The sequence below is a fragment of the Phyllobates terribilis genome, unplaced genomic scaffold (assembly GCF_046119375.1).
Source record: "Phyllobates terribilis strain yellow unplaced genomic scaffold, ASM4611937v1 Scaffold_2__4_contigs__length_985480577, whole genome shotgun sequence".
Lineage (NCBI taxonomy): Eukaryota > Metazoa > Chordata > Amphibia > Anura > Dendrobatidae > Phyllobates > Phyllobates terribilis.
Genome location: NW_027362762.1, coordinates 908,686,251 through 908,712,668, shown reverse-complemented (window position 1 = coordinate 908,712,668; position 26,418 = coordinate 908,686,251). Strand labels below are relative to the sequence as shown.

Below are 26,418 nucleotides of genomic sequence, written 5' to 3'. Positions count from 1 at the left end.
CTCAGCCAAATCCACTTAATATCGGAGACAAAGCTGCTAGGAGGCGACACATTCGGTTGGCAAAGTGAAATAACAGATGAAGTCACATCCCAGCACCTAATTCTGGTGGAGGGGGAACGGCTACATTCGAATTCAAAGGGCATCATAAAGCCAATAGAAGCGTGTAATACTCACGTGGCACAACTTTCAGGATTACGAGGCAGTCATCAGTGCCAACTCTGTTTTTGGATGTGCATCTGTATGTACCGCTATACTCCTGAGAAGCATTTTTTATATGGAGAATGCCTCCAGTAACATCTAAATGAAGCAGATATGAAAAAAAGTCAGGAACATCTTCCTATACAAGGCTCCATCCAGCATTATTTCTGTGTAAGAATCAGTGGCGGCAGAACACATGGCCGCTATGGCACCAGGCCACCCCCGCATTGAACTTACAACCGTTTCGGCATCATTCCCCCTCTGAGTCTAAGCTCTGTGACGTCTCAGCACAGAGGGCGCGATGATGTCACTACAGAGCGCCCTCTGTGCTGAGCAGGACAGAAGGTCAGAAAACACTAAGGAGAGGCAAGTTTTTGTTTATTTTTTTATACATGGAGCGCACTATGTGGGGCCCATCATACCGCATGGAGCGCACTATGTGGGGCCCATCATACCGCATGGAGCGCACTATGTGGGGCCCATCATACCGCATGGAGCGCACTATGTGGGGCCCATCATACCGTATGGAGCACTATGTGGGGCCCATCATACCGTATGGAGCACTATGTGGGGCCCATCATACCGTATGGAGCACTATGTGGGGCCCATTATACCGTATGGAGCACTATGTGGGGCCCATTATACCGTATGGAGCACTATGTGGGGCCCATTATACCGTATGGAGCACTATGTGGGGCCCATTATACCGTATGGAGCACTATGTGGGGCCCATTATACCGCATGGAGCACTATGTGGGGCCCATTATACCGCATGGAGCACTATGTGGGGCCCATTATACCGCATGGAGCACTATGTGGGGCCCATTATACCGCATGGAGCACTATGTGGGGCCCATTATACCGCATGGAGCACTATGTGGGGCCCATTATACCGTATGGAGCGCACTATGTGGTGCCCATTATACCGTATGGAGCGCACTATGTGGTGCCCATTATACTATATGGAAAACTATAGAGGAGGAAAATGTAAGGGCTGCAAAGTTGTGAGATATACTCTTCTGCGACCACACTGAATATTAAGGGGGAGGGGGGATAAAATGTCTGCAATGGAGCCCTATGATTTCTATGGACGCCCCTGATTAGGATCATAAAACCTGAAATAAAATGTTCCAGTATGGGACCTCATTTTGAATGAGAACAAGTGTAATAAAATGTCTTGTTTGCCTCCTTTCCATTTATTTTTTTTTTTATTTGTCAAACAAAAAAAAAAAAAAAAAAATACATAGCAACTAGATTTTTTTTCATTTCATTTATTTTATATTAGTGTTGCACAAGTCCAGGACACTAGAGGTGCTTAGCGACACCTCTAGGAAAAATAAAAGGGATCAGTTACAGACACAACAAAAGTGGATGAAAAATGGAAACCAAAGTGATGTTAAGTAATTAGTAAGAACATTAGGCAAAGAGACAAATGGAAACTTAGATCATAAAATACAAGGTTCTTGTAGATGGCAGGACTTACCGGATGTTGCTGTTGCCGGCAGCTTCTCTTGACCACTGATCTTCTGCCAGGTGTATGTGAGCGGGGAGGACCCTTCAACGGCATTACACCTCAGGTTAAGATCCTTCCCGATCTCCTGCTTTCCATCAATTTGGCACTGCGTCTTTGCAGGTTTGACTGTCAAAATACATTATGGATAATGACACCATTAAATCTGAGACCTGATGATCTATGAACAAGGAAATGCGAAGGGGGGTGGGGGGAAAAAAAAAGGGAGGAGAAGGGGGGTGGGGGAAAAAAGGGAGGAGGGGAAAAAAAGGGAGGAGGAGGGGAAAAAAAGGGAGGAGGAGGGGGAAAAAAGGGAGGAGGAGGGGGAAAAAAGGGAGGAGGGGGAAAAAAGGGAGGAGGAGGGGGAAAAAAGGGAGGAGGAGGGGGAAAAAAAGGGAGGAGAAGGGGGGAGGGGGGGGAGGGAGGAGAAGGGGGGTGGGGGAAAAAAAAAGGGAGGAGAAGGGGGGAGGGGGGGGGAGGGAGGAGAAGGGGGGTGGGGGAAAAAAAAAGGGAGGAGAATGGGGGAGGGGGGGGGGGAAGGGAGGAGGAGGGGGAGGGGGGGGGGGGAAAGGGAGGAGGAGGGGGAGGGGGGGGGGGGAAAGGGAGGAGGAGGGGGAGGGGGGGGGGAAAGGGAGGAGGAGGGGGAGGGGGGGGGAGGGAGGAGGAGGGGGGGAGGGAGGAGGAGGGGGGGAGGGAGGAGGAGGGGGGAGGGGGGGAAGGGAGGAGGAGGGGGGAGGGGGGGGAAGGGAGGAGGAGGGGGGGGGGAAGGGAGGAGGAGGGGGGAGGGGGGGAAGGGAGGAGGAGGGGGGAGGGGGAAAAAAAGGGAGGAGGAGGGGGAAAAAAAGGGAGGAGGAGGGGGAAAGGGCGGGGGAGGGGGAAAAAAGGGCGGGGGAGGGGGAAAAAAGGGCGGGGGAGGGGGAAAAAGGGCGGAGGAGGGGGAAAAAAGGGCGGAGGAGGGGGGAAAAAAGGGCGGAGGAGGGGGAGGGGGAAAAAAGGGCGGAGGAGGGGGAGGGGAAAAAAAAGGGCGGAGGAGGGGGAGGGGGAAAAAAAGGGCGGAGGAGGGGGAGGGGGAAAAAAAGGGCGGAGGAGGGGGAGGGGGAAAAAAAGCGAGGGGGAGGGGGAAAAGGGAGGAGGAGGGGAGGGGGAAAAAAAGGGAGGAGGAGGGGAGGGGGAAAAAAAGGGCGGAGGAGGGGGAGGGGGAAAAAAAGGGCGGAGGAGGGGGGAGGGGGAAAAAAAGCGAGGAGGAGGGGGAGGGGGAAAAAAAGCGAGGGGGAGGGGGAAAAAAAGCGAGGGGGAGGGGGAAAAAAAGCGAGGAGGAGGGGGAGGGGGGAAAAGGGAGGAGGAGGGGAGGGGGAAAAAAAGGGAGGAGGAGGGGGAGGGGGAAAAAAAGGGAGGAGGAGGGGGAGGGGAAAAAAAGGGAGGAGGAGGGGAAAAAAAGGGAGGAGGAGGGGAAAAAAAGGGAGGAGGAGGGGGAAAAAAGGGAGGAGGAGGGGGAAAAAAGGGAGGAGGAGGGGGAAAAAAGGGAGGAGGAGGGGGAAAAAAGGGAGGAGGAGGGGGAAAAAAAGGGAGGAGGAGGGGGAAAAAAAGGGAGGAGGAGGGGGAAAAAAAGGGAGGAGGAGGGGGAAAAAAAGGGAGGAGGAGGGGGAAAAAAAGGGAGGAGGAGGGGGAAAAAAAGGGAGGAAGAGGGGGAAAAAAAGGGAGGAGGAGGGGGAAAAAAAGGGAGGAGGAGGGGGAAAAAAAGGGAGAAGGAGGGGGAAAAAAAGGGAGGAGGAGGGGGAAAAAAAGGAAGGAAGGAAGGAAGGGAGGAATGGGGGGAGGGGGAAGTAAAAAAAAACACAAGAAAAAAAAAAAAAGCGAGAGGAAAAAACAAAAATAAAACAAAAAAACGCATCTAATGGGGTAATTAATCAGGTTTTGAACAAAAAGTATTGCTGGAGTACAATCCACAAAAATGAAGAGGAACACACCTGGTTGTTCACGACATACAAATCATAACCAATCTCCAATCTGTAGGATAGGATGTAGAGGACTATACCTCATCCCCTATTAAAAGTGAAAGATCGGGTGCAGGACCAATCAGCAGACATAAAACAATATAAGAGGACGTTTTGATGCACCCTGTACACTGCTTATACTCAATAATCGCCAAAGCCAATGACAGCTGATCAGTGTGAGTGGCGGACACCCTCTGATCTGATATTGATGATATATCCTACTGATCTGTAAAGGTCATCAATTTGCAAGTCCTGAACAACCCCTTCAATGAATTTGGAGCATTTTTTCCAGTTTCTTGTGCACCAGTCAGAAAATGTTCTCCAACCGTGTACTAGAAATGAAATCACGGCAATTTACACCACTTTGTTGTAAATTATAGTGAACAAGTTAGGGGAAGCTAATCTCCCTTTACTTTCCAGAAAAATGCCAGCATTGGGAGCAAAATGACCAAGTGTCGCAAAATTTCTGGGCAATCAGGTGTTGCGCAAATATTTTGCAGCTTTTATAAACCAGTTGTCTGACAAACCGATTGATGAATTCCCTTTATATCTTCTCATTACAGCCATCTTCCGTTAAAGAGAACCTGCCATGTAAAATAATGCTATTGACCAGCAGATATGGGGTTAATCTGCAGGTTAGCAGCGTTCCGACACCCCCCCCCCGGCAGCCTCACTCATAGTGACTCCGGCACTGACTGATAGCAGCTCAGCATGAGAGCCGGCTGTCAGTGTGGAGGCACAGGTAGCGCCACCGCTCTTTATACACAGAGCGGTGACTGAAATGTTGCCGACGCCATGAGTGATGCTGAGATCATTTCCTGCTGGCAGCGGGGCTCTCAGTGCAGGCGCCACACAGTGTTAGAACGCTGATAACCTGCATATGCACACTATATTTGCAGGTTAATAGTGTTATTTTACATAACAGGTTCCCTTTAAAAAGCCATTTTAAACTTTGGCTTCAAAAAACTTCCCATTAAAAAAATGTTTTTGCTGATACAGTAATATGCTGTGGACGTTCTGTATCCTTCCCTTGTGCAGGTACACAATAAGACTCAGACCTACCGTCAACGCTTCTGCAAAACGCTATTGGATGCCCCTTTGCCTAGCACACGACTTCTCAATAGTTTGTTTCCATTTTGATTAGTAGAGACGGCGATAACTTACTGTAGACGTTCAGCGCCACTTTCTTGTTCTGGGAACCTGGCATCTTCTTCACTTTGCACTGATAAGTGCCGGTGTCCGATTCCTTTAGGTTAGAGATGATTATGGAGGCGTCACCTTCTTCAGGAGTAGGAGACACAAAATCCACTCTGCCCTTTAGCGGCCCGTCCTGAGGATATGGTTTTCCATTAAAAGCAATTATCTAATATGAACAAAAAATATATATGCAAATTAAAATAGAAATTATACAGAGATTGAGACAATTGCAAGGACTCATCGAGGCATGCAACCATTAGTTACTGAGCCTGTCCAGACTCTACAATGACATTTCTTCATCTCTATCCTTCATTTTTAGCAAATTCCAGTGAGGGCTGGAAAGCGGGATGAGAGCAGACAGGTTGGGCGTTTAGACCTGGCTTTCCCTGTAAGACATGTAATGACAGCTCTGCTCCATTCATTGATCTCTGCACCTATTGTGCTAGCTGTCATTACAAACTCTGCTGTACCCCTCCCACACTGACTGCAGGGAGATGAAGACTATAGGAGGTGTTTGTAATGACACTCAGCTCTACTCAACACAGTAAGTTACAGAGCAGGGCTGTGTGTCATCACACGGGAGGAGCACGGCTTTCATGGATGCTAAGTAGTGCAGTTCAGCTCTTATTCCCTACAATAGGAGCTGATATATAGTACCTCGGAGCAGAAGTCTTCCTCCCTGTATATTGTGAACATTCGGCTGCCACTGGAGCTAAACCAATGCGGAGGGGTGCTGAACCCAAACCAATCTTCTTTTGACTTATCCCACTGATCATTCATCAATATAAAAAGTAGTGAACCAGCGCTTTAAAGAATGCTCCTCATATTGCCCACAGCTCGCCCTCTGCCCTTTACCTATATGGTGGCTATGTACTCCTGTATGTCACCAGCAGCCACCACTGAACAGGGGAGATCAGCAGCGAGACTAATATTCCACCAGCAGAACCAGCTGTTCACTGGGGGGTTTGAAAGGTCCTGAGATTATAAGTGTAGTCTAAGAGGAGACAGCTATATTAATACTCGCTTTTTCCCTGTGATTCTGGGGAGGGCTCACTATGTCATGTCAGACTGTATGAGTAAAATAAATCGCCATGTGATGGAAATAGCAGGCGTCATCACCGCAGCTTGTTATGAACTACTTCATACTGTAACATGAATACATTATTGGTGAATCTCATGTAAAATTATAAGGATGCCACATACATGCAATATGGCTCCCAGCCATATGAGCAGATCCATCCCCAACAAAGAATTGCATAGTTGGATTGGTCAAGCTTGTTCATTTAAAGCAGCACCACAGCATTTTTTTTTCACCCCTGGAGTGGCGTTTTAAATGCAAGTCCCCTGTCCGGCGTCTTCACCATTTTTCAGTGCCGCTTCGGTCACGCAGCGTCATCTTGTGAGAACAGCTTCTGAGTGGCCGGAAGTCAGAAGCTACGTCACACGCTCTCAATGCAAGTCTATGGGAACAAGTCAGAATGAGGCTCTCAGACTTGTATAGAGAAGTGACTTCTGCGCCATTCCATGAAACACTGGAGCTGCCGACAGGTCACTTTTCACCAGAGACCAAGCAAAGTGACACTGGAAAACGATAAAGTCGGCAGCAGCTGAGGATCAAACAGGGGGCAGGGGACTCTAGCGGTGCAATAAAAAAAAACCCTGGAGTGGTGCTTTAATTAATAGCGTGAGGAGGAGCGGCACAAGGACACCTCTGGGTGAAATGACCAATGTGAAAGCTATTTTACAAGAAATGAAGCATCACAACTCCTCCATGGATGACGATTATTGTGGGGTAACCAAGACGCACAGAAGACAACCAGGGCTTCATATACGTACCATTTGATCGGCCTGTTGGGAATCAGGAGCCACCAAGAACCATTCAATATCCAATGTTCCTGTATCTTCTAGTGCTAAGGTGAACTTGCAGTCCAGAACCATTTTATCCCCTTGAGTCCCTTCATACCTCTTCTCTGATGGAAGCAGCTCCAGAGAGTTCAACAAGGCTGAAAACAAGACACACGAGACCTTAGATGTGACACTAAAGACAACGTACAGATGAAATTTTGTTTTTTAATGCACCCATTCCCACCATGGCCAATTCCCGTTTCATTTCTGCGCTTTCGTTTCTTCTTACCTTACTTTTTAGCTAGCACTGAAAAACGGGGAAAGTGCAATGAAAAGGTGAAAAAAAAGCACAATTCCGACAATGTTTTTGGGGTTTTTCTTTACCTGTCCCGGTCAGTACAATTACGATAATTCCAAACTTTTTTTTTTTCCCTCTTAAAAATAAAACATAAGAAACACTAACACTTTTTCTGTTAATGGACCTGTACGAGGGCTTGTTTTTCACGTGCCAAGCAGAGGTTTTTATAGATACCAACTTGTGGTACATACAGTGTTATCGATTTTTTTTTTATTGAATATTTAATAAAATAATTTTAGAGTTTTGATTTTGGTTTTTCTTACAGCGTTTATTTACCATACAGGTTAATTTAATTTTGATCAGTCTTTTATATAAGCGACACCAAAAATGGTTATTTTTCATTAATTTATTTTTTTTAAAGAAGAGAAAAAGGGTATTTTTGACTTTGTTAATCTTTAGGAGACTTGAAGCTGTGCTACTGACACTTAAAAATAGTTACCCACCAGCGATCAGAGCAAATTCAATCACTGTTGTAGGCAAATGCCAGCTGTTTAAAACACAGCTAAACTTTGCAGAGTACGATGCGGGCTCGGTTCCTGAGCCCACTCTATACACCAGGACCAGATGTGTGACATACATTTACATCACATGTCAAGCGGTTGACAGAGGTTAACCAGATTGGCTAATTCTTACTTTATCAAATGGGCCCTCATCAATAAACCATTCACAAAATGTTCTCTGGCTGTGACCCACCAGAGATCTATTACAATCTGTAGGGAACAAAGCACCGCATTTCCATGCAAGGTCGTCTATGAACTGAGAATTCCTTATCAGGGCATTTAAAAAACAACCCCTACAAAACCACTGACGTTAATGGCATTTCAGCAGAATATTTCATAAAATGTCTCAACATTGTTGGGAGTCCCACCTCTTAGACCGCAATTATGAAGGGATTGTAGGTCAGACAAGGAAAGGAGGAGGGGACAAGGTGGGAACCCATGCTGCTCCTCACATTTAAATGAGTTTTCCCACAAACAGAAATTCTCAGGATAAGGGTACGCTCACATCCACGTATGTAAAGTAGACATATACTTGACTCATGTCACCGCTCAACACACCATCCAGATGTACCAGAGTTGGAGATCGTTGTGGGACACGGGATGGATTTACGGCAGACCCCTTTGGAATATTTGGTTCATTAAAGGTAATAAATGGGTAAAAGGAGGTCCAGGAGTACTTTGTACAAATAAAAGACTTTGCTCTGTGTTTGTTTTTTGCTTTAAACTTACGGGGGTAATGGGGGCGTCTTATAGATGCCTCTCCATTACTAACCCCTGGGCTTGATGTCAGCTGACATGAACCCCAAAACCATTACCCCGTTTAACAACGCACCAGGGCCAGCGAGAAAAGCCGAGGCTGAGGCTGTGTGCCCACGTAGCATTTTTCAAGCGTATATGCTGCGGAATTTCCGCAGCGTAAACGCTTGAAAAACGCATGTATATCCGCACCCCATGGTCCCCAATGGGATTCCGCAAGTTCTATGCACATGCTGCGGATTTTTCCGCAGCGTTTATGCCGCGTTCAAAAATTCGCAGCATGTCATTTAATTTTGCGTTTCCGCAAGCGGAATTGCCTTTGTCCAATGCATAAAAAACGCAAGGCAATTCCGCATGTGGAAAACGCGTGATGAACGCGCGAAAAATGCGCGATAAACGCGTGCGGAATTCCGCATGCGTTTTTTCCGGGAGAGGACTTGCATTTATGCAGCAGAAATTTTCTGCTTCATAAATGCAACGTGGGCACATAGCCTGAGTGCCATTTCTGGGGCGGCTGGTGCTATTAGTCTGGGAGGGGAACAATATCCTTGGCCCCTTACAAGCCTATTAATATCAGTCCGCAGCTGTCTGTGTAGCCTTTGCTGGTTATTAAAAATAGGGAGGACCCCCTCTTAATTTTTATTTGGGGGGGTCCTCCCTTTTTAATAACCAGTGAAGGCTATGCAGACAGCTGTGAGCTGATATTAGTCTGGGAAGCTTCATGGATATTGGCCCCTCCCCAGAACACCACCACTAGCGGGTTTATAAAAATGTGTAGGATCCCATGTCATTTTTTTATTTTATTTACTTAATTATTTGCTAAATACAAGTACAGTAAGCTACACACGCAAAGCACTAATTATGTATCTCCATGACATCTATCCATCTATTCTATTGTACCTGATGAGAGCCGAAACGCGTTGTGCCATTACATGCTATTATATGCCAACCACACATCACTTGAGTGGTTTTTAATTCAAAATAGATTTTAAATCTTGAACCTATGCCATTTGGAGCAGTCACCTGCGAGCCTATTGGAACGTTTCCAATAAACTTACAGTGGAGTCTCGATCATTATCCACAGGAGCGCCTCCGGTAATCTTTTGTCACATCTAATCTATTTCTGAAGGTTCATGCTGTGAATTTACTGTACTTGGCTGATGAAATGTTGGGTTTCCTATGAGTGCGTAAAAATCATGGTCCGTGTGCTGCGCAATTTTCTCTCTCGCACCCACTGCCTTGCATGGGTGAGTCTCGGCCGTTTTACACGGCCATACACAGCATGCTGTGATTTTTTCCTCACCCCAATTCCACTGTTGCAAGTGCAATGCAATTTTTTTTCACACTGCACTCGCCGATTTTATACGCAGATATAAGAGAACCCCAAGTGACAGATCACTAGGGGTCAGAGTGCTGGGACCCCCAGCATACCTAGGAGTGAGGCTCTGCAGAGCACTGATTGGAGAGGAGGCAGACCATCGGTACCTCCAGGGCTGTGGAGTTGGTAAGCCAAATTAACTTACAGCAAATGGCCTATCGTCAATATAGTTCACTAATGTATGATGCATTGAGGTCTGACGTCAAGGGCACAGGCAATTTGCACTGGCACAGTACCGTACATACAAGTACCACTCAGATCTTGATGCGGAAAAATAGTTAGGCCACGTGCACACGTTCAGTATTTGGTCAGTATTTTACATCAGTATTTGTAAGCCAAAACCAGGAGTGGGTGAGAAATACAGAAGTGGTGACGTGTTTCTATTATATGTTTCCTCTGATTGTTCCACTACTGGTTTTGGCTGAACAGCCCATCTCGAAACCAAGTCTGCTTTGACATCTTTCCCTGGGAGAGACCCTGCCGATGCTGTACAACTACCTTGTGTCTTGTTGCTGTGCTCAGTCTTGCCATGGTGTATGACTTGACATGAAAGCAGAAGTTGGCTGTTCCTCACCCAGGTTTAAACCACCAACAACTGTATCTGTTTCAATGTATGACTGTTTCAACCTACATATCAAAGTTAACCATTTATACCAAAACAAATGATAATGATGATCATCATACAACTGACTATAATCCTACAAATCTCTCATTTTGTGCAAGTTCACCTAGAAGAACGTATGCGGTTTTGAAGGAAAAGGGCGGCCACACCAAATATTTGATTTAGATTTTTTCTTTTCATTCACTTTGTATTATGTTAATTGAGCCAAATAAACTATTAACACTTATTTTTAAAGCATTTTATTTGGCTCTTTATGGATATAAATATAAGACAAGGAAAGAATAAGAAGGTAGAACTCAAATAGGAAGCAAGACAATCAAGAAGATCCTTGAATACATTTAGTATAGTGTTTAAAAATCAAATGGCTTAAAGAGGTTGTCCACTACTTTTACATTGATGGCCTAGGTCATCAATGTCTGATCGTCCGGGGTCAACACCCGGTACCACCGCTGATCAGCTGTTATCAGAGTCGGCAGCCGGAAGTACTCGCTTGTCGAGCTGCTCCGTCTACTTGTAGTGGCCGCCGCAGGGTACTGCACATCCGTCTCCTATTGATTTGAGGCGGATCTGCAGAACCAAGTCCAGGTCACTACAAGTAGACGGAGCAGCTCGGCAAGTGAATACTTCTGGCCGCCAGCCACCACCACTGATAACAGCTGATCAGCGGGGATAGGTGATAAATGTAAAAGCAGTGGACAACCTCTACGTTTTTTTTTTCTTATTTTGGACATCTCAGAGCTAGGAGGGAACAACCGGGTTCCGAAGAACAAGAAATGTATGACCAACCAGACTGATAATGGCAACAACTAAAGAAATCATGGAATCTGAAGACCCAAGCAATCTCGACTTTATATATCCCATCATCTTACGTGTATACCAGACCTGCCATTCTGGCTGACAACTCATGTGGAGCCTGTAGCAGAGGCCATATTGGTTGTCACCTTGCCTTTACTGACACAAAATAGCAGACAAGAAGATTGTAAAAAGAGAAAAACTTCAAAGCAGAAATGTCAGAGTTCGGGTTATGTACACCGCAGTAGTGAGTGAGAACAGATAACCTGTAAAATACACAATACACCCAAGGCAAAGTACAAGAGACCGCTCCTGCGAAGACTTGGATCTGAACAACAAGGAAAACACCAAAGAGATTTTTTTTTTCATTTTGAGATAAATCCAGATATTGAGAACCTGTGGGTTATAGCATGCTCTGCAACACTGCCGCTTTTCATCAAAGATTAAAGTTTAAGATCATTTTTTTTTTACTGAAACAAAGATCATTTTCAAAGAACTACATTTATAAAACTATGGGAAAATAATGGCAGACGAAAATCAAGGACATTATACAGGGGGCCCGAGTTCTCGCTCCTGTGCAGACAGATATTCATTCCTAAATAAAAATATTAGACCAGGCTTTTACAGATAAAGGGAATCTGTCACCACTTTGGAGTTATCAGACCTCTACTACGGCCATACAGGTTATAGAAAAGTAAATCTATACTTACCTGTATGGCCCATAGCAGAGGTCTGATTGCAGAGATAAGCACTTTAATCAATTCTATTTTGTACAAGCTTGACGTTCAGGGGACGCCAAGCAATCCCCGCCTATGTGCTTATTATTCCCCCAAATCCCCGCCTATATGCTTAATTATCACATTCCCCCCTCCCCTGCACGTCACAGGGCCCTGTGACGAGCACTGTTCTCCCCGATTTCCCGGGCATGTGCAAAGCCGAGCTCACAGAGTGCGCTTCGCTTCATCCCGGCCCCGTCTCTCTGTGCACTGCACCGAAGGTTTCTGCTGCGCAGGCGCCGGGGAGTCACTGTTACTTCCCAATGCCTGTTGGATCGCTCCAGTGATCCAGAAGTCACAACTCAGAGCAAGTTGAGTCTCGCATAGACAGTTTGTGACCGTCACCTCTAACTTCCGGTCAGATCTGCCATTGGAGGAAAGTCAGGAGAATCATGTCCCGCTCTCATTGGTCAGCACCGGCAGATTCAGATGATTTTCATCGAATGCTTATGGGCACTTTCGCTTCCATTCAGATATATCTGTCATGGTGAACAGACCTGAACTGTTTAATCCTGGAGCACAACCAAGGCAAAATGCCTATTTGCGGTAATGAGTGCAGAGGGCAGGATCTGACTGATCTCAGACTCTCTTGTTTGTAAAACTGCTTCATACAATGATTCACATTCATATTAAATTTGTAAAAAATAATTAAAGTGTCATCATCTCCTTTAAATAGACTCTAGAGTGCCATCATATGAAACAGCCGGGCACGACAAAGGCACGCTGCCGCACGCTCGGCACCGCAGGAACCACATGGCAATTACTGAAGCGAGTGGTAAACACATTTGTGCGGCTCGTCCCCCGATCCCGGCATCAGGGCAGCGCTGAAGGTAACCGGAGCAGGAATAGTTTTAGCAATGAATCACATTAATCCCGTATTAAGGCAGTGCCTCAAAATTTTACAAGCACAGCTAAATCTTAACTCATTCTCCTCCGGACAGAGGCAGAACATGCTGCAGGGTGGACATACAATTGGTGCAACTTGTGCGCCTCCAAAGCAGCACATAAAGGGGCGCATTCTCATGAGCTTTTGGACTGCCAAGGGCCAATATACTATTCTTGCACAGGGGCCCTTTCCTGCTCCAGGCATAATCTTTTCAGATGTAAGGAACAGATTTGCAGTGACAGAAAAGCCACCGGTGTAAATATATGGATTTCCAATACATGCCAGAGGAAAATCTACAGTGGAAGGTGACCGCTGCTGTGACCGCTATTTTAGGCTGCGGATTTTAATGCTTACAATCCAAAAGGATGTGAACAAGACCCAATAGGTACTTTTTAGGGTATGATCACATATGAAAAAAAAAAAAAAAAAAAGTGTGCTAAAGGTCAGGGATTTTTGTGGCAGATTTGCTGCTTATCTCCGTCTATGGCTGCAAACTAAGGATATGTTCACACAATGCATTTTTTGCCATTTTTTATGCAAATTAAAAGCTGCTTTTACAGTAGCAGCAAAAGCTATGAGATTGCAGAAACCTCAGGCTTTTTTGAAAACTGCAGCATGTCAACTCTGTTTTTTCCATAGAAAGCAATGAGAAAGTGCAAAAAACACTGCAAGAAATGAAACCATGTTATTTTGGTAAATCTGCACCAAAAAGGCAAAAAAAAAAAAAAAGCACAGCTGCAATCCTCTGTAGATTTTTTTTTTGTCCACAAATCTTGAGTGAGAATCCACAGAAGCATGTGAACAAGCCCTAATGGTGCACATAAAGTCGGCATGGCGAAAACGTGTCCTGATTCATGGTTATTGCACACAGGTAAAAAAAACCACAGGAGGTGGGAACAGTACCAAAAAATAAAAAATCTATAACTAATGACCCCTGATCCTCCTGGTGTCTGGAGTGAGGCAATAGCAGCCTGGTATCACAGGAGGCAGGATCTGTGTACACAGCACCCGCTGTTTAGCCGCTCGCCGGGTTCCTAAGCAACAAGTGGAGGGATGACCGCACTCCTCCAGGATTACAGCAAACAACTTATCCAGCACAATAGCGGCTCTGACACCCAGGAAAACACACACACTGAGCCTGAGACCAAGGGACGATACTGTATACGGGCATTAATTGTCTACACTGAATATACAGAACTCCCCACAGCACTACACCTGTGTATGGTGTTACATACAATAAAGCCAACTGGAAACCAATGTATCAAACCAGTGACTTCTCCCCAACCGCTGCCCTGGAGTGACAGGTCTCTCCCCATCCATGCCCACATGTATAGGAAGAAACCTGTCACTCCAAGGCAGAAGTAAGGAGAAGACGCCGGGAAACTCACCGTCCGACTAGTCTCCTGGCGGCTATTGAGCTATGTATTTCCCGCAGCGTTTCAGAGCTAAACATATATGGGTGAAATCATGTGGCCGGAGGATCAGGCGGCATTGATCGGCAGTCAGGTTCCCTTTACAAATGTTGCACCATTTTGCCTTTACTGACGCTGTGTCACAAATCAAAGGAGAGAAGACGACAGATAAGAGTTACAAACCGCGGCCTGACGGACGGATTCTCAGTTAGCTCATTGTGCAGCCAGTGATGGCGCAACAGAGGCCACAAAAGGCAAAACGTCCAAAATGTTTAATGAAACTCAATTACAAAATGATTTAGTCCCAAATACAAGCAAAATAAAAAATAGGCTATAAAAAGATGGTGAACAATCCCTTTAAGAGGCTCAGTAGTGTCCTTGAACATGGAGGAGCTACACTGCCAGGCACAGTTATATGTATAGACGGGATGATGTGCCTGGGAAAACATAACAGAGGTCCCCGTCTGGTCAATGGGGGGGGTCCAGTAGGTCCTATGACTCTTACAGAGGAAGTCCAATATTAGATCTTACAAACGGGTCCCCGTTACTCCCCTGCCAGATCCCCCCTTTCCTCTACACTAATCGGCTGAGTGAGGATTTTCTAGCCAAGTGGCATAGAGAGCTGGTAAACGTTCTCTTCTGGCTCGGATACAAGGTCACCGCTGCAGCCAATCGGGTCACTGATTAACTGCAGCAGTCACAAGGTGCCCCCTGGTATAAAAGAGAAGCAGGGGCCCAGTAGACTAATATTTTTTAGCATTTGTTCATTTCAAGACCATCATGAGCCCCTTGGAAAAATAAAATATAATGATGGATAAAAAGCAGAAGTCAAAATGATTACAAAGCAGTTATCAGGCCAACAGTGATACCCCCGAACCCCCCATATATTTGCATGGCGAAGCTTTAGTTGTGCTCTTCTGTGAAGTTGGAGAATGTAATCCGCCTCCTTTACGCTACCTGGAGATCTGCTCCTAAACCCTCAGTAACTTGAGCTCCCACAGGTGCGGTCACTGGAGTCAGCTCTGCCGGCTTCATCCGCCACAGTGAAAAGCAAAGAATCAATCAGACGTTATTGATTTTCAGAGTTTTGGATCAGGTTTTCATTAATGTCAGTTTTTACCAATCATCAGATGTTTCATCAGTTTTTCCTTTTGCAAGAAAGGCGCTCACCAGCTGAAGAGCAAGCGAGAAAGGCGCTCACCAGCTGAAGAGCAAGCGAGAAAGGCGCTCACCAGCTGAAGAGCAAGCGAGAAAGGCGCTCACCAGCTGAAGAGCAAGCGAGAAAGGCGCTCACCAGCTGAAGAGCAAGCGAGAAAGGCGCTCACCAGCTGAAGAGCAAGCGAGAAAGGCGCTCACCAGCTGAAGAGCAAGCGAGAAAGGCGCTCACTTGTCAGCTAATTGGATCTTTATACTGCATGAGAATAATCACTGATCTCTGTGTATAGACTGTGGATGTGCTGTCAATAATATGCAAACTGTATGGGGACCAAATGAACTAATTAACAATCGTTCAGTCTCCATATTGATTGTATCAGCCTGTATAAAGGAGAGTAAACGAGCTGGCTGGTGTTAACCCATCTGGACCTATGGGCACACCGGCTCCCAGTAGTCACCAGCCCTAATATAGTTTATTCAGTGTAGCCCAACCAGCAACAGTGGGACGCACAGAAAAATCTCACAACCTGCTCAAAGTCAAGGCAGCGGCCATGCTTCCGTAAAATGCCTCCATTTCTGCAGGATAAGGCAGCCATAAGGGGGAACAAGCAAAAGACAGAGGTACCCCAGCCCTTAAACTCAGTGCCCTGCACAGTATTATGAGCAAAAAGCGAGTACATCACTACAGGTTTCATTTACTGGAAATCCGGCACCACATCCGAAACGCGTCGCCATATACATCTGACAACCCGATTTGTTTAAGGTTCTCAGTAACAGAGACCAAGGACGGGATGGCCAGATTACAGATCTGGTACCCTGCAACGACCGGAGCGCACAGATCTTCTGTCATGTAGCAGAAAATCATTCTCAGACAAATTCCTTTATATAGTGACAGAAAGATGCAATTTACTGCAAAGGAGTCTAGAATCATAGAGGGATGTGTGATGTTTGGGGAAATCACTGAAGAATCACTAAATCCACCAGAATCTGTAACCACGTATGATGCCAAGTGGCGGCAACATGGTAGAGGTGGGCACCATGGGGCTGTTGTCCACCACTCACTGGCTAAAGATCACAGGTGTCCATGAGCCTTCAAGAAAACTGGGTGCATTCTGCGTCGGATTTAGCAAAAGTTGCCAAAAGAGAAAGGTGTCGGGGGTGGGGATATCTAAATACATTTTTCCGATATATTTCAGTCAACCATACATTTAATATACAGACTGGAAAGCATAAAGCCAATGTATACATCTATATACCATATAAGATCACATCTATACGGATATATTCACACTCATTTGCATGCATGACTGTGTCTAGGAGATAGACATGGCGGATTTGTTCCGGTTATGTTACAATTACCATTCGCTTTGTGAACATGTTCCAATTGCAGAAAAGTGAATCAAACAAAAATTGGCTTATGTGCCGATGCCATTAAAAGCGCAGACATCTGCAGAGGGAATTATCCACCAAGGTGGCAGGAGGAACCGCGGCAGCACCTTACCGGTTCTCAACAACTGAAATGGTAGCAGACGTCTCCATACACTTTGCCTGATCTGATGGCCAATGCAATGACTAATAAAACTGCAACCTGCTTTATCTACCCAAAATGACATATGGAGTCAGTAAAATCACTGAAGAGTGGTCCCGGGGTGCCTGGGAGATGCACACCCAGATGTAGTAGACTGCGCCTGAGTAGCTGCGTCCAGTAGGCGTATACGATGATGCACGACAGAGCGCATGTCCGCTCTGCCAGCACCATATAGTCTATGGCTCAGTCAGCACATACATCCAAATCCTGTTATGCGGGGGGTCCGGACCCGGTACCCACAAACGTGTAACTAAAAGCAATGTGAAAGCACCCTAACAGAGGCAAGGCAAATTATAGGATAACAGTAGACAATGCAAACTGAAAAAAGAAAGGTCCAGCTCCTATAGTGCTGCAGAATACAGGTCACTAGGAACCATCCATGCACAGATTGGATGACAAGTTACAGAGAACGAGAACAATTCCTTTGGTCTGCTACGTACCTAAAAGCGGTTTTAACTTGTTGTGGGGTTTCAGGGCTGCAGGACTTTATTCTTTTAAAACAGTTTTTTTTGTATTTGAAAATACTGCACATAATACAGAAATGACACCACCGTACAGACTGCAGAGGATGCTAGCGCCACATCCAGCCTTAATTGAACATTACATGAGTAAACACCACCATGGAACAAGCAGCGCACACATTACATCCAATGATGCTCGTGTTTCCTAATAATTAGTGAAATATGGGAAAATGAGAAGGAACCCAGGCCCAGAACACAGAATGATGAAGTCACACAGGAGGGTCCAGTAAACATCTGACCCGGCTAGCACATGTGCAGGAAGCCGAGGCCGGCAGGTCCTCTTACCAGAGCTGATGATGAACATTTCCCCAGTAAGTCCAGGTGACGCCTAACCTCCTGTACAGACACAACCTACAATACCCGGCAGGATTGCTCGAAAATACATCACAGCTTTCCTGCTACAATGACTGACAAACATGGATCTCTTCTCTTATTTTCTCCACAATCCACTAGGTTTGTGCCCCCTCCGTGGTTCCCAGTGACGTGTGCTTTCCTTCCTCACCTCCCGGCGCATGCACAAAGCGCGGATCTTTTAGACCGCGCTTTGTTTCCTCCCAGCCTAGGCTGCAACAATCCCCTTCAAAGGGGCTAGTCTCAGGTGCAACAATCCCCTTCAAAGGGGCTAGTCTCGGGTGCAACAATCCCCTTCAAAGGGGCTAGTCTCGGGTGCAACAATCCCCTTCAAAAGGCTAACGTACACAGCAAGGCCATGTGAGCCTTGCTGTGGGGGGGAGGGAGGGTAGATACTAAAAGGGACAGATTACTGCCTGTAACTGGTACTGATCAATGACATTGATTGGCGTTCATTTACACTGTCATGTAAAGATGATGGTAAGGGGGTTCTTACTGACGAACGTTTATGATTGTCCGCCACCCTCACTTTTGTTGGTGACATGTCTCAGACTAATGATAATTTTATTGTGTGTGTAATAGATGTGATGAACAAGCACTAATCAATGATTAACATAAGGGCGATCATCAACTCATGTAAAAGGGCCTTTATGAGTTTGTTGCAGATTGCCGGAATTAGACCTCATCTGCATTGTCCTGCTCCTCGTCCACGGCAATTATTTGCTGTAGTTCATAGTAGAATATTACTTCTCGCCCGGCTATTTAGCCATTTGTGAGGAGTATCATCAGTCAAGTCCAATATCATGCGCGCTGATCTGGGCACACAGACCACATCAATCCTTACACAGAAGTAAATCTCTTATTATTTCCAGCAATCGTGTAACAAGGCAGGAAGCGGCAAGAGTCAGAGCATGAAATTGCAGCGAGCGCCTCACATGATAGGATCTAATCAGCGCTGTTGTTCCAGCGAACTATACCAAATCAGCAGAGCTGCGCTCGCTTCCTTACAGCGGATGACTAATGAAAGAGTCCACCAGGGACAATGCTGTGACTAACGGCGCCCACAATGGTGGTAATGAAGTAGAGCAAACCCATGCCCATAGCACCCAGACAGCCCGAGGCTCTCATTTATCTAAAGGCAAATGCCACAGGCCAGTGATCTCCAACATCGTCTACTAGGCTATTGGTACTGATGGATATCAGCCCAACTGGGCCAAATCAACACGCTCTTACACTCCATTGGAGCAATTTAACCCTATGAAAACATTGTCCAGGAGCCTTACAGCAAAGCTTGTTCATTGGGTGAAATTACCTTTTATGCAGCATAAATAATGATCGTTCTCGACGGCACATCGTCCTGGGTAAACAGGGCTCGCACTGCTGAGATTAGCAGTCCACACACAGTGCACATCATTTACTTTGGTCTGCCTGGGATAAACAAGCATTCATACGACCGACAGGTAATGTTTTACAGATTGGAGGTCGTATCGTGCCGACGGTCAAACAGTGTAAACAGATCCTTAGTAGTGATGAGCGAGTATGCATCATTAACCTGAGGGTGCTCACCGAGTATTTTGGCATACTCGGGGTTTCATTCATTGTCGCCGTGCCTGCAACTGTCACAGCTGTTAGACCGCTGTGACACATGCGGAGATAGCCTGGCGAACAAGCTATCCCCGCATGTGTCACAGCAGTCTAACAGTAGTGACAGTAGCAGGCACGGCGACAATGAATGAAACGCCAAGCATGCCAAAATACTCTGCGAGCATCCGAGTGTGCTTGTCGAAAGAGTTAAGGCATACTCGCTCATCACCAATCCTTAAGGTTAGGTTAAAGCCCGCAGGCACTTAGACTTTGCAGGTTTTGGCCATCTTTAGTCTAATAAATGTATGGGAGCCTTGCAATTCTTCCCCAACAGATAATGTCATGGTAGATAAAGTTATTGTAGTCCAAATTTCAACTCTTAAGCCTTCCATACACAGACTACTGTCGGCTGAAGCCGCCAATATTGAAGCGTTTGGTTGACTGTTTAATGAGTCAGCCAAATGATGGTTGGAAGAGATGTCAATGTCTAATTTCGGACTGCCAAGCGCACTGTGAACTAAGCTACCGGCTGAAGGGTCACTGAGAACAAAGGAACTTCAGGTGATCGAGCGCTCGCGTATGGGAGAGTCGGCAGAGTTGACTATGGGCCGAACAATTGTCTGGAGCACTGTTCAGCCAAGTCACGTAAATCTTTCCTTCTAGGTGAGATGACCCGCTGTCAAAGCTGCACCCTTTGAAAACACATGAACATTTAGCCAAGCGCCCCTTGGTATGGGGAATTTGGGAGAGAGCGTCATCTTGTGAAGGTGGCATTTCCTTGTGGCACAATCTTCTTGTGAAGCATATAGCTCTATGAGATGTGGTGGTCCATGCTGCTGAATATTTATGGAGGAAGCCTCCATTTACCCCTATGTGAAATCATGGATACACTAAGGTATAACACAGTTGGATGTGTTCGTCATCTATGAACGACAGAATTTAGACTAGAAATTTGAAGAGCCTTTGACTACGAATCTGAAACTTCTGAACACTGAAAGGGTTGAATCTCATCACCTGCTTCAGTCAGACAAAGGGACTCTGTAGGGTGCTGCCATGCACTGCCCACAGAAGAAAAGCCTCCACAGATACTCATTGTGTATGGTCTTGCATTGTATGGGCTGCTCTCTGATAGTTTCACTGTCCGCGGCCATAAAACATGAGGTCCTGAGTGTGATCAGCAGCAGGATGGGATAATAAAGCTGGAGAATGAACCAGCATTTGCATTTGAAGATGCTGGAAGTTTCCTACACGTCGTCCAAATTTTTGGCAGGTACCATCAAAGCAGGACAAGTAGATACGAGTTTCCAGACAACACGTACGTCTTTCGGTTAACATCAGCAGTGTACAGATAAGAAGCGTGAGCTGGGGTTTGTCAGCACATAACTCCAAGCTGAAGACTGAAAATACACAGATGCCCACTCACTGGAAGATAAGCGGAGCTCAGGGAGGACAAAGGGCACGCTGGCATGGCTGAGGGAGGGGCGCCGCCTCCACAGAAACTATTTCACAATACAAACATTGGTCCACATGAATAACAAGCCGGATCGGACGCTGGTCCGGTGTGAAGACTATTACTCCACCAAATACAACTCCTCTGTTACCTGCATAGCGGACGGCACCACCATGGGCGGCAAGCCAACCACTGCCATAATAATTTACATTCTTACATTTACTGTGGGATTTGGTAAACTGCAATAGAAGTTTGTAATCATTAACAATTCAGAAAAATACCAAAGTTTCCCAGAAAACTATCTTGCTCACTGAGCAGTTATGAGTCAGAGGAGCACAGACCTCTAGCAGAAGCAGGACATTACCGTAACTTTTTACCTTCTACACACCAAAACTATTTTACACATTTAGAGCCAAAGACGCCTTTACCCCAGAAACAGGACACTTGTATAAAAACCGGTTTACAGAGACCTGTAGGATATACCCTGCTGTACACGACTCGTATACTCCAGGCACTGCCTGCAGCAAACAGCAGGACCCTGACCGCACGGAACAAGGAACCGAGGCGGAAAACAAGATCTATGCCCCGACATACACCCCAGGTGCCACGATGCATGCACATTGCAGTACAGAGACATCACACTATATACACACACCGGTATATTTAAAGGGACATTTCTGGGAAAAAGTAATCTCTAAAAGGAAAGTGAGATAAGCATCAGCAATGTCATGCCAGACACAAGGAGGAAACAAGATTAATATTTACATTTCCCCTTTAAGTGGCACTTCACCAATCTACATAAGACGACTGTCAGCTACCGAATCATGGATTAGTATCTCACCTGGATGCAGGGGGGAGGGGGGGCACATCTCCTCTCAGGGGGTCCTGTGGATATCTCAATGATGGAAATACACCTTTAATAGCTATAGAAGAAGCTAAGTTTTCCAGGAGGAAACAAGTGAATCAGCCAGACTGTTTCTCCACCAAACCCCTAGGTACTCGAGAGGGGGCTCTGACAGCCCCTACAACCACTGGATAGATAGCAGATATGCTAAAAAAAAATGCCTGGAACTGCTGGTATGAATACAATTTTAATGGCAGTGGTCCCTATCTGTTGACTTCAGCTGATACAAGACTTGCCGTCAAGGATGCTAGGAGTTATAGTGGAGCTGGAGAGGCACAGGCTGGAGATAACATGGCTAAAGGTGGATGATAAAAGAAAAAACTGAAATAATTCTGTTCTGTGACAATGGAGGCTGAAGGGACGAGATAAACAGTGATGAGCACCGGGAATAATTAGATGTGTACGAGGGAGATAAACGCCACCGCCTGAGCTGAATAAATAATTCACTGTGCCAGCTGCGAGAATCCACCCCGCACGGGTCAACAAGAGCTGGACATAAACATATATACCCAGCAACAGATCACACCGCCAGGGATCTGTCATGTTGGTAACGTTCTGTTCAGCCTCTTACAGATGTATTACAAGTGGCGGCAACAGACACACGTCAGCCCTGAGACTGTCCATCTTTCCTTGAGTCCTGAATGGAAGGGCATGTCCCTTTCCTTTAACCTTGGAACCACTGCAGAAAATCCAACAGTCACACAAAGTTTTTTGCAATTTAGTAAAGTTGTTTTTTTTTTTTTACTGCTTGAAATGGCAGACAGATATGAAGTTCTGGTTGAGCAAAAAGTTTACAGGACCCTGGTCCATCAGCAAAATTGGTAGTCCAGGGTCCTGCAAACCTCCCTCGCGGATCTTCTGACTACTAGACTCAGCGATGTCATTACGCAGCGCAACACACGAGTGACGTAGAGATTGGTCTACTAACCAGAAGAGGAGCTGGGGATGCGTAGATCGGAGGAGGTTCACAGGGCTCGGATCCAGCGACCACAGGCTACCAAAGTGGCCACGGGACCAGGGTCCATAGAATTGTTTTGCTCAATTCTGCATGAATGCCTAAACTTGGATCATCTCACACTCCATTTAATTCCCCTTCTCTCCCTTTTCATACGCTGACTGATAGATATTATATACAAACAATGCACTCGTCATTCACCAGTACCACCTGTCAGATCCCAGTTCTGTATAATGGGAGCTGGTACCGGTATCATGACCTCGCCCTTTCCAGTCCTCATCCTTTCCTCCTCTATTTACAGTTGGGTCAATGTTGCTACAAATAGGTAAATAATTGATACATTTCTGACACCCAATGAATGTTTCATCAAAGGAAGCGAGAAGCGGCAGACTGCAGAGCAGACTCTTTGTCAGGCAGCCCCCTCCTCTCACCTCCTGTTAAGACCCCTCTTATTTATTGTTTAATAGGATCTGGTCACCATCCCCCAATTTAAAAAACCCCCAGTGACCATGATGGGAAGAAGAAAGCACGTGGAGGAGGGAGGAAGGGGGACGCTGGTAACTTTCAGCTAAAAAAAACAAACAGGACCACGGGGAAGAGCTACAGATAGAAGAGCGGAATCAGAGACCCTCGTGTAAGGCGCTGACATATGCTGCAATCTGCTACACACAAGCAGTATAGAGCATGGTGTCAGTCAGTGCAGGTGAGACGTGGGGTCTTGGTTCAATAGCTGCAAGTAACAAGGAGACTCACTGCTAAGGGTCACCAGCAGCCATAGACTTATAGGGGATGTCCACCCCATAAAACCTGTTGGGTCATATAACCCTTCAGGAGTGAGGGAGGAGCGGCTATCTGGTCCTTTGGGCTCATCTCATCTAAGTGGCACATAAGCACAGCGTATTTCCACGTTTCTTGTGATATATACGTGTCCGCTGAGCAAAACTGGGTTCAGAAAGCGGGCGGACCCCACCAACACCTCTAGAGCTTGTCATCCGGGTTCCATGCCTAAGCTTTGTAACCCTGTACCCATATAATCAGATCACAAGCACCCGCTAGACACACGGGGGCACTGCCAGGGGGCAGCACAAGCTGTAACTCTAAATTAAATAATCCTTTACTGTAATAATGCACCAGAAATACCATCCCCCTCCCCCGATGAGATACTCACTGTACGTGATCACAAAACATTTGCGGATATCACATGCCCCGTATCCCAGATCTGTCTGATAGACGTCACAAGAAAGAATATAACAGTCAGGTGTAGGGATATAAGAGATCACTATAATAAGGATATAATGGTACACAGCAGCCAGAGCACTACAACCACGTCTACAGGGATGTATTGCATCAACTCACTGACCGTTATATGCTTATATCCTACCATTATATCAGCATAGCCCACCTTTATATCACTACAGCACCAGCCCTCCCCCATTACCGAAGCCCCAGATACCGCCCCCCCTTATTACCAGTACAGTACAACCCCTCCCCCCCATTATATGTAATGGGATAGGAGAGAACAAATATAGGCTGATGACCCCGCAAGCAGACATTTCTTCTATACCTGATGATGACCCCGCAAGCAGACATTTCTTCTATACCTGATGATGACCCCGCAAGCAGACATTTCTTCTATACCTGATGATGACCCCGCAAGCAGACATTTCTTCTATACCTGATGATGACCCCGCAAGCAGACATTTCTTCTATACCTGATGATGACCCCGCAAGCAGACATTTCTTCTATACCTGATGATGACCCCGCAAGCAGACATTTCTTCTATACCTGATGATGACCCCGCAAGCAGACATTTCTTCTATACCTGATGATGACCCCGCAAGCAGACATTTCTTCTATACCTGATGATGACCCCGCAAGCAGACATTTCTTCTATACCTGATGATGACCCCGCAAGCAGACATTTCTTCTATACCTGATGATGACCCCGCAAGCAGACATTTCTTCTATACCTGATGATGACCCCGCAAGCAGACATTTCTTCTATACCTGATGATGACCCCGCAGCAGACATTTCTTCTATACCTGATGATGACCCCGCAGCAGACATTTCTTCTATACCTGATGATGACCCCGCAGCAGACATTTCTTCTATACCTGATGATGACCCCGCAGCAGACATTTCTTCTATACCTGATGATGACCCCGCAGCAGACATTTCTTCTATACCTGATGATGACCCCGCAGCAGACATTTCTTCTATACCTGATGATGACCCCGCAGCAGACATTTCTTCTATACCTGATGATGACCCCGCAGCAGACATTTCTTCTATACCTGATGATGACCCCGCAGCAGACATTTCTTCTATACCTGATGATGACCCCGCAGCAGACATTTCTTCTATACCTGATGATGACCCCGCAGCAGACATTTCTTCTATACCTGATGATGACCCCGCAGCAGACATTTCTTCTATACCTGATGATGACCCCGCAGCAGACATTTCTTCTATACCTGATGATGACCCCGCAGCAGACATTTCTTCTATACCTGATGATGACCCCGCAGCAGACATTTCTTCTATACCTGATGATGACCCCGCAGCAGACATTTCTTCTATACCTGATGATGACCCCGCAGCAGACATTTCCCCTATACCTGATGACAATGACGACGACCCTACAGCAGACATTTCCCCTATACCTGATGACAATGACGACGACCCTACAGCAGACATTTCTTCTATACCTGATGATGACCCCGCAGCAGACATTTCTTCTATACCTGATGATGACCCCGCAGCAGACATTTCTTCTATACCTGATGATGACCCCGCAGCAGACATTTCTTCTATACCTGATGATGACCCCGCAGCAGACATTTCTTCTATACCTGATGATGACCCCGCAGCAGACATTTCTTCTATACCTGATGATGACCCCGCAGCAGACATTTCTTCTATACCTGATGATGACCCCGCAGCAGACATTTCTTCTATACCTGATGATGACCCCGCAGCAGACATTTCTTCTATACCTGATGATGACCCCGCAGCAGACATTTCTTCTATACCTGATGATGACCCCGCAGCAGACATTTCTTCTATACCTGATGATGACCCCGCAGCAGACATTTCTTCTATACCTGATGATGACCCCGCAGCAGACATTTCTCCTATACCTGATGATGACCCCGCAGCAGACATTTCCCCTATACCTGATGACAATGACCCTACAGCAGACATTTCCCCTATACCTGATGACAATGACCCTACAGCAGACATTTCCCCTATACCTGATGACAATGACCCTACAGCAGACATTTCCCCTATACCTGATGACAATGACCCTACAGCAGACATTTCCCCTATACCTGATGACAATGACCCTACAGCAGACATTTCCCCTATACCTGATGACAATGACCCTACAGCAGACATTTCCCCTATACCTGATGACAATGACCCTACAGCAGACATTTCCCCTATACCTGATGACAATGACGACGACCCTACAGCAGACATTTCCCCTATACCTGATGACAATGACGACGACCCTACAGCAGACATTTCCCCTATACCTGATGACAATGACGACGACCCTACAGCAAACATTTCCCCTATACCTGATGATGACCCCGCAGCGGACATTTCCTATATCCGTGCCCCTGATAAAGGTAAATGGAGATTTATTGTTCTCCGGCTGAAGCCAGAAACCCCAGAGAC

General features: G+C 46.2%; 1 protein-coding gene across 5 annotated transcripts in view; it reads right to left on the bottom strand.

The window, feature by feature from the left end:
* The window catches only part of CXADR (CXADR cell adhesion molecule), a 53,292-nt gene that overhangs the window by 26,428 nt on the left and 446 nt on the right, over nt 1–26,418 (bottom strand). For all 5 annotated transcript variants that reach the window (XR_012302216.1, XR_012302210.1, XR_012302222.1 and 2 more), the window contains exons 2-5: nt 6,736–6,902; nt 4,867–5,065; nt 1,682–1,837; nt 175–297 (exon numbers count right to left, since the gene is read on the bottom strand). Coding sequence is in view for 2 of the 5 variants with exons in the window: in XM_073668255.1 (XP_073524356.1) it covers nt 175–297; nt 1,682–1,837; nt 4,867–5,065; nt 6,736–6,902 (645 nt within the window). In the remaining 3 variants the exon portion in view is untranslated. The remainder of the gene's footprint in view (nt 1–174; nt 298–1,681; nt 1,838–4,866; nt 5,066–6,735; nt 6,903–26,418) is intronic.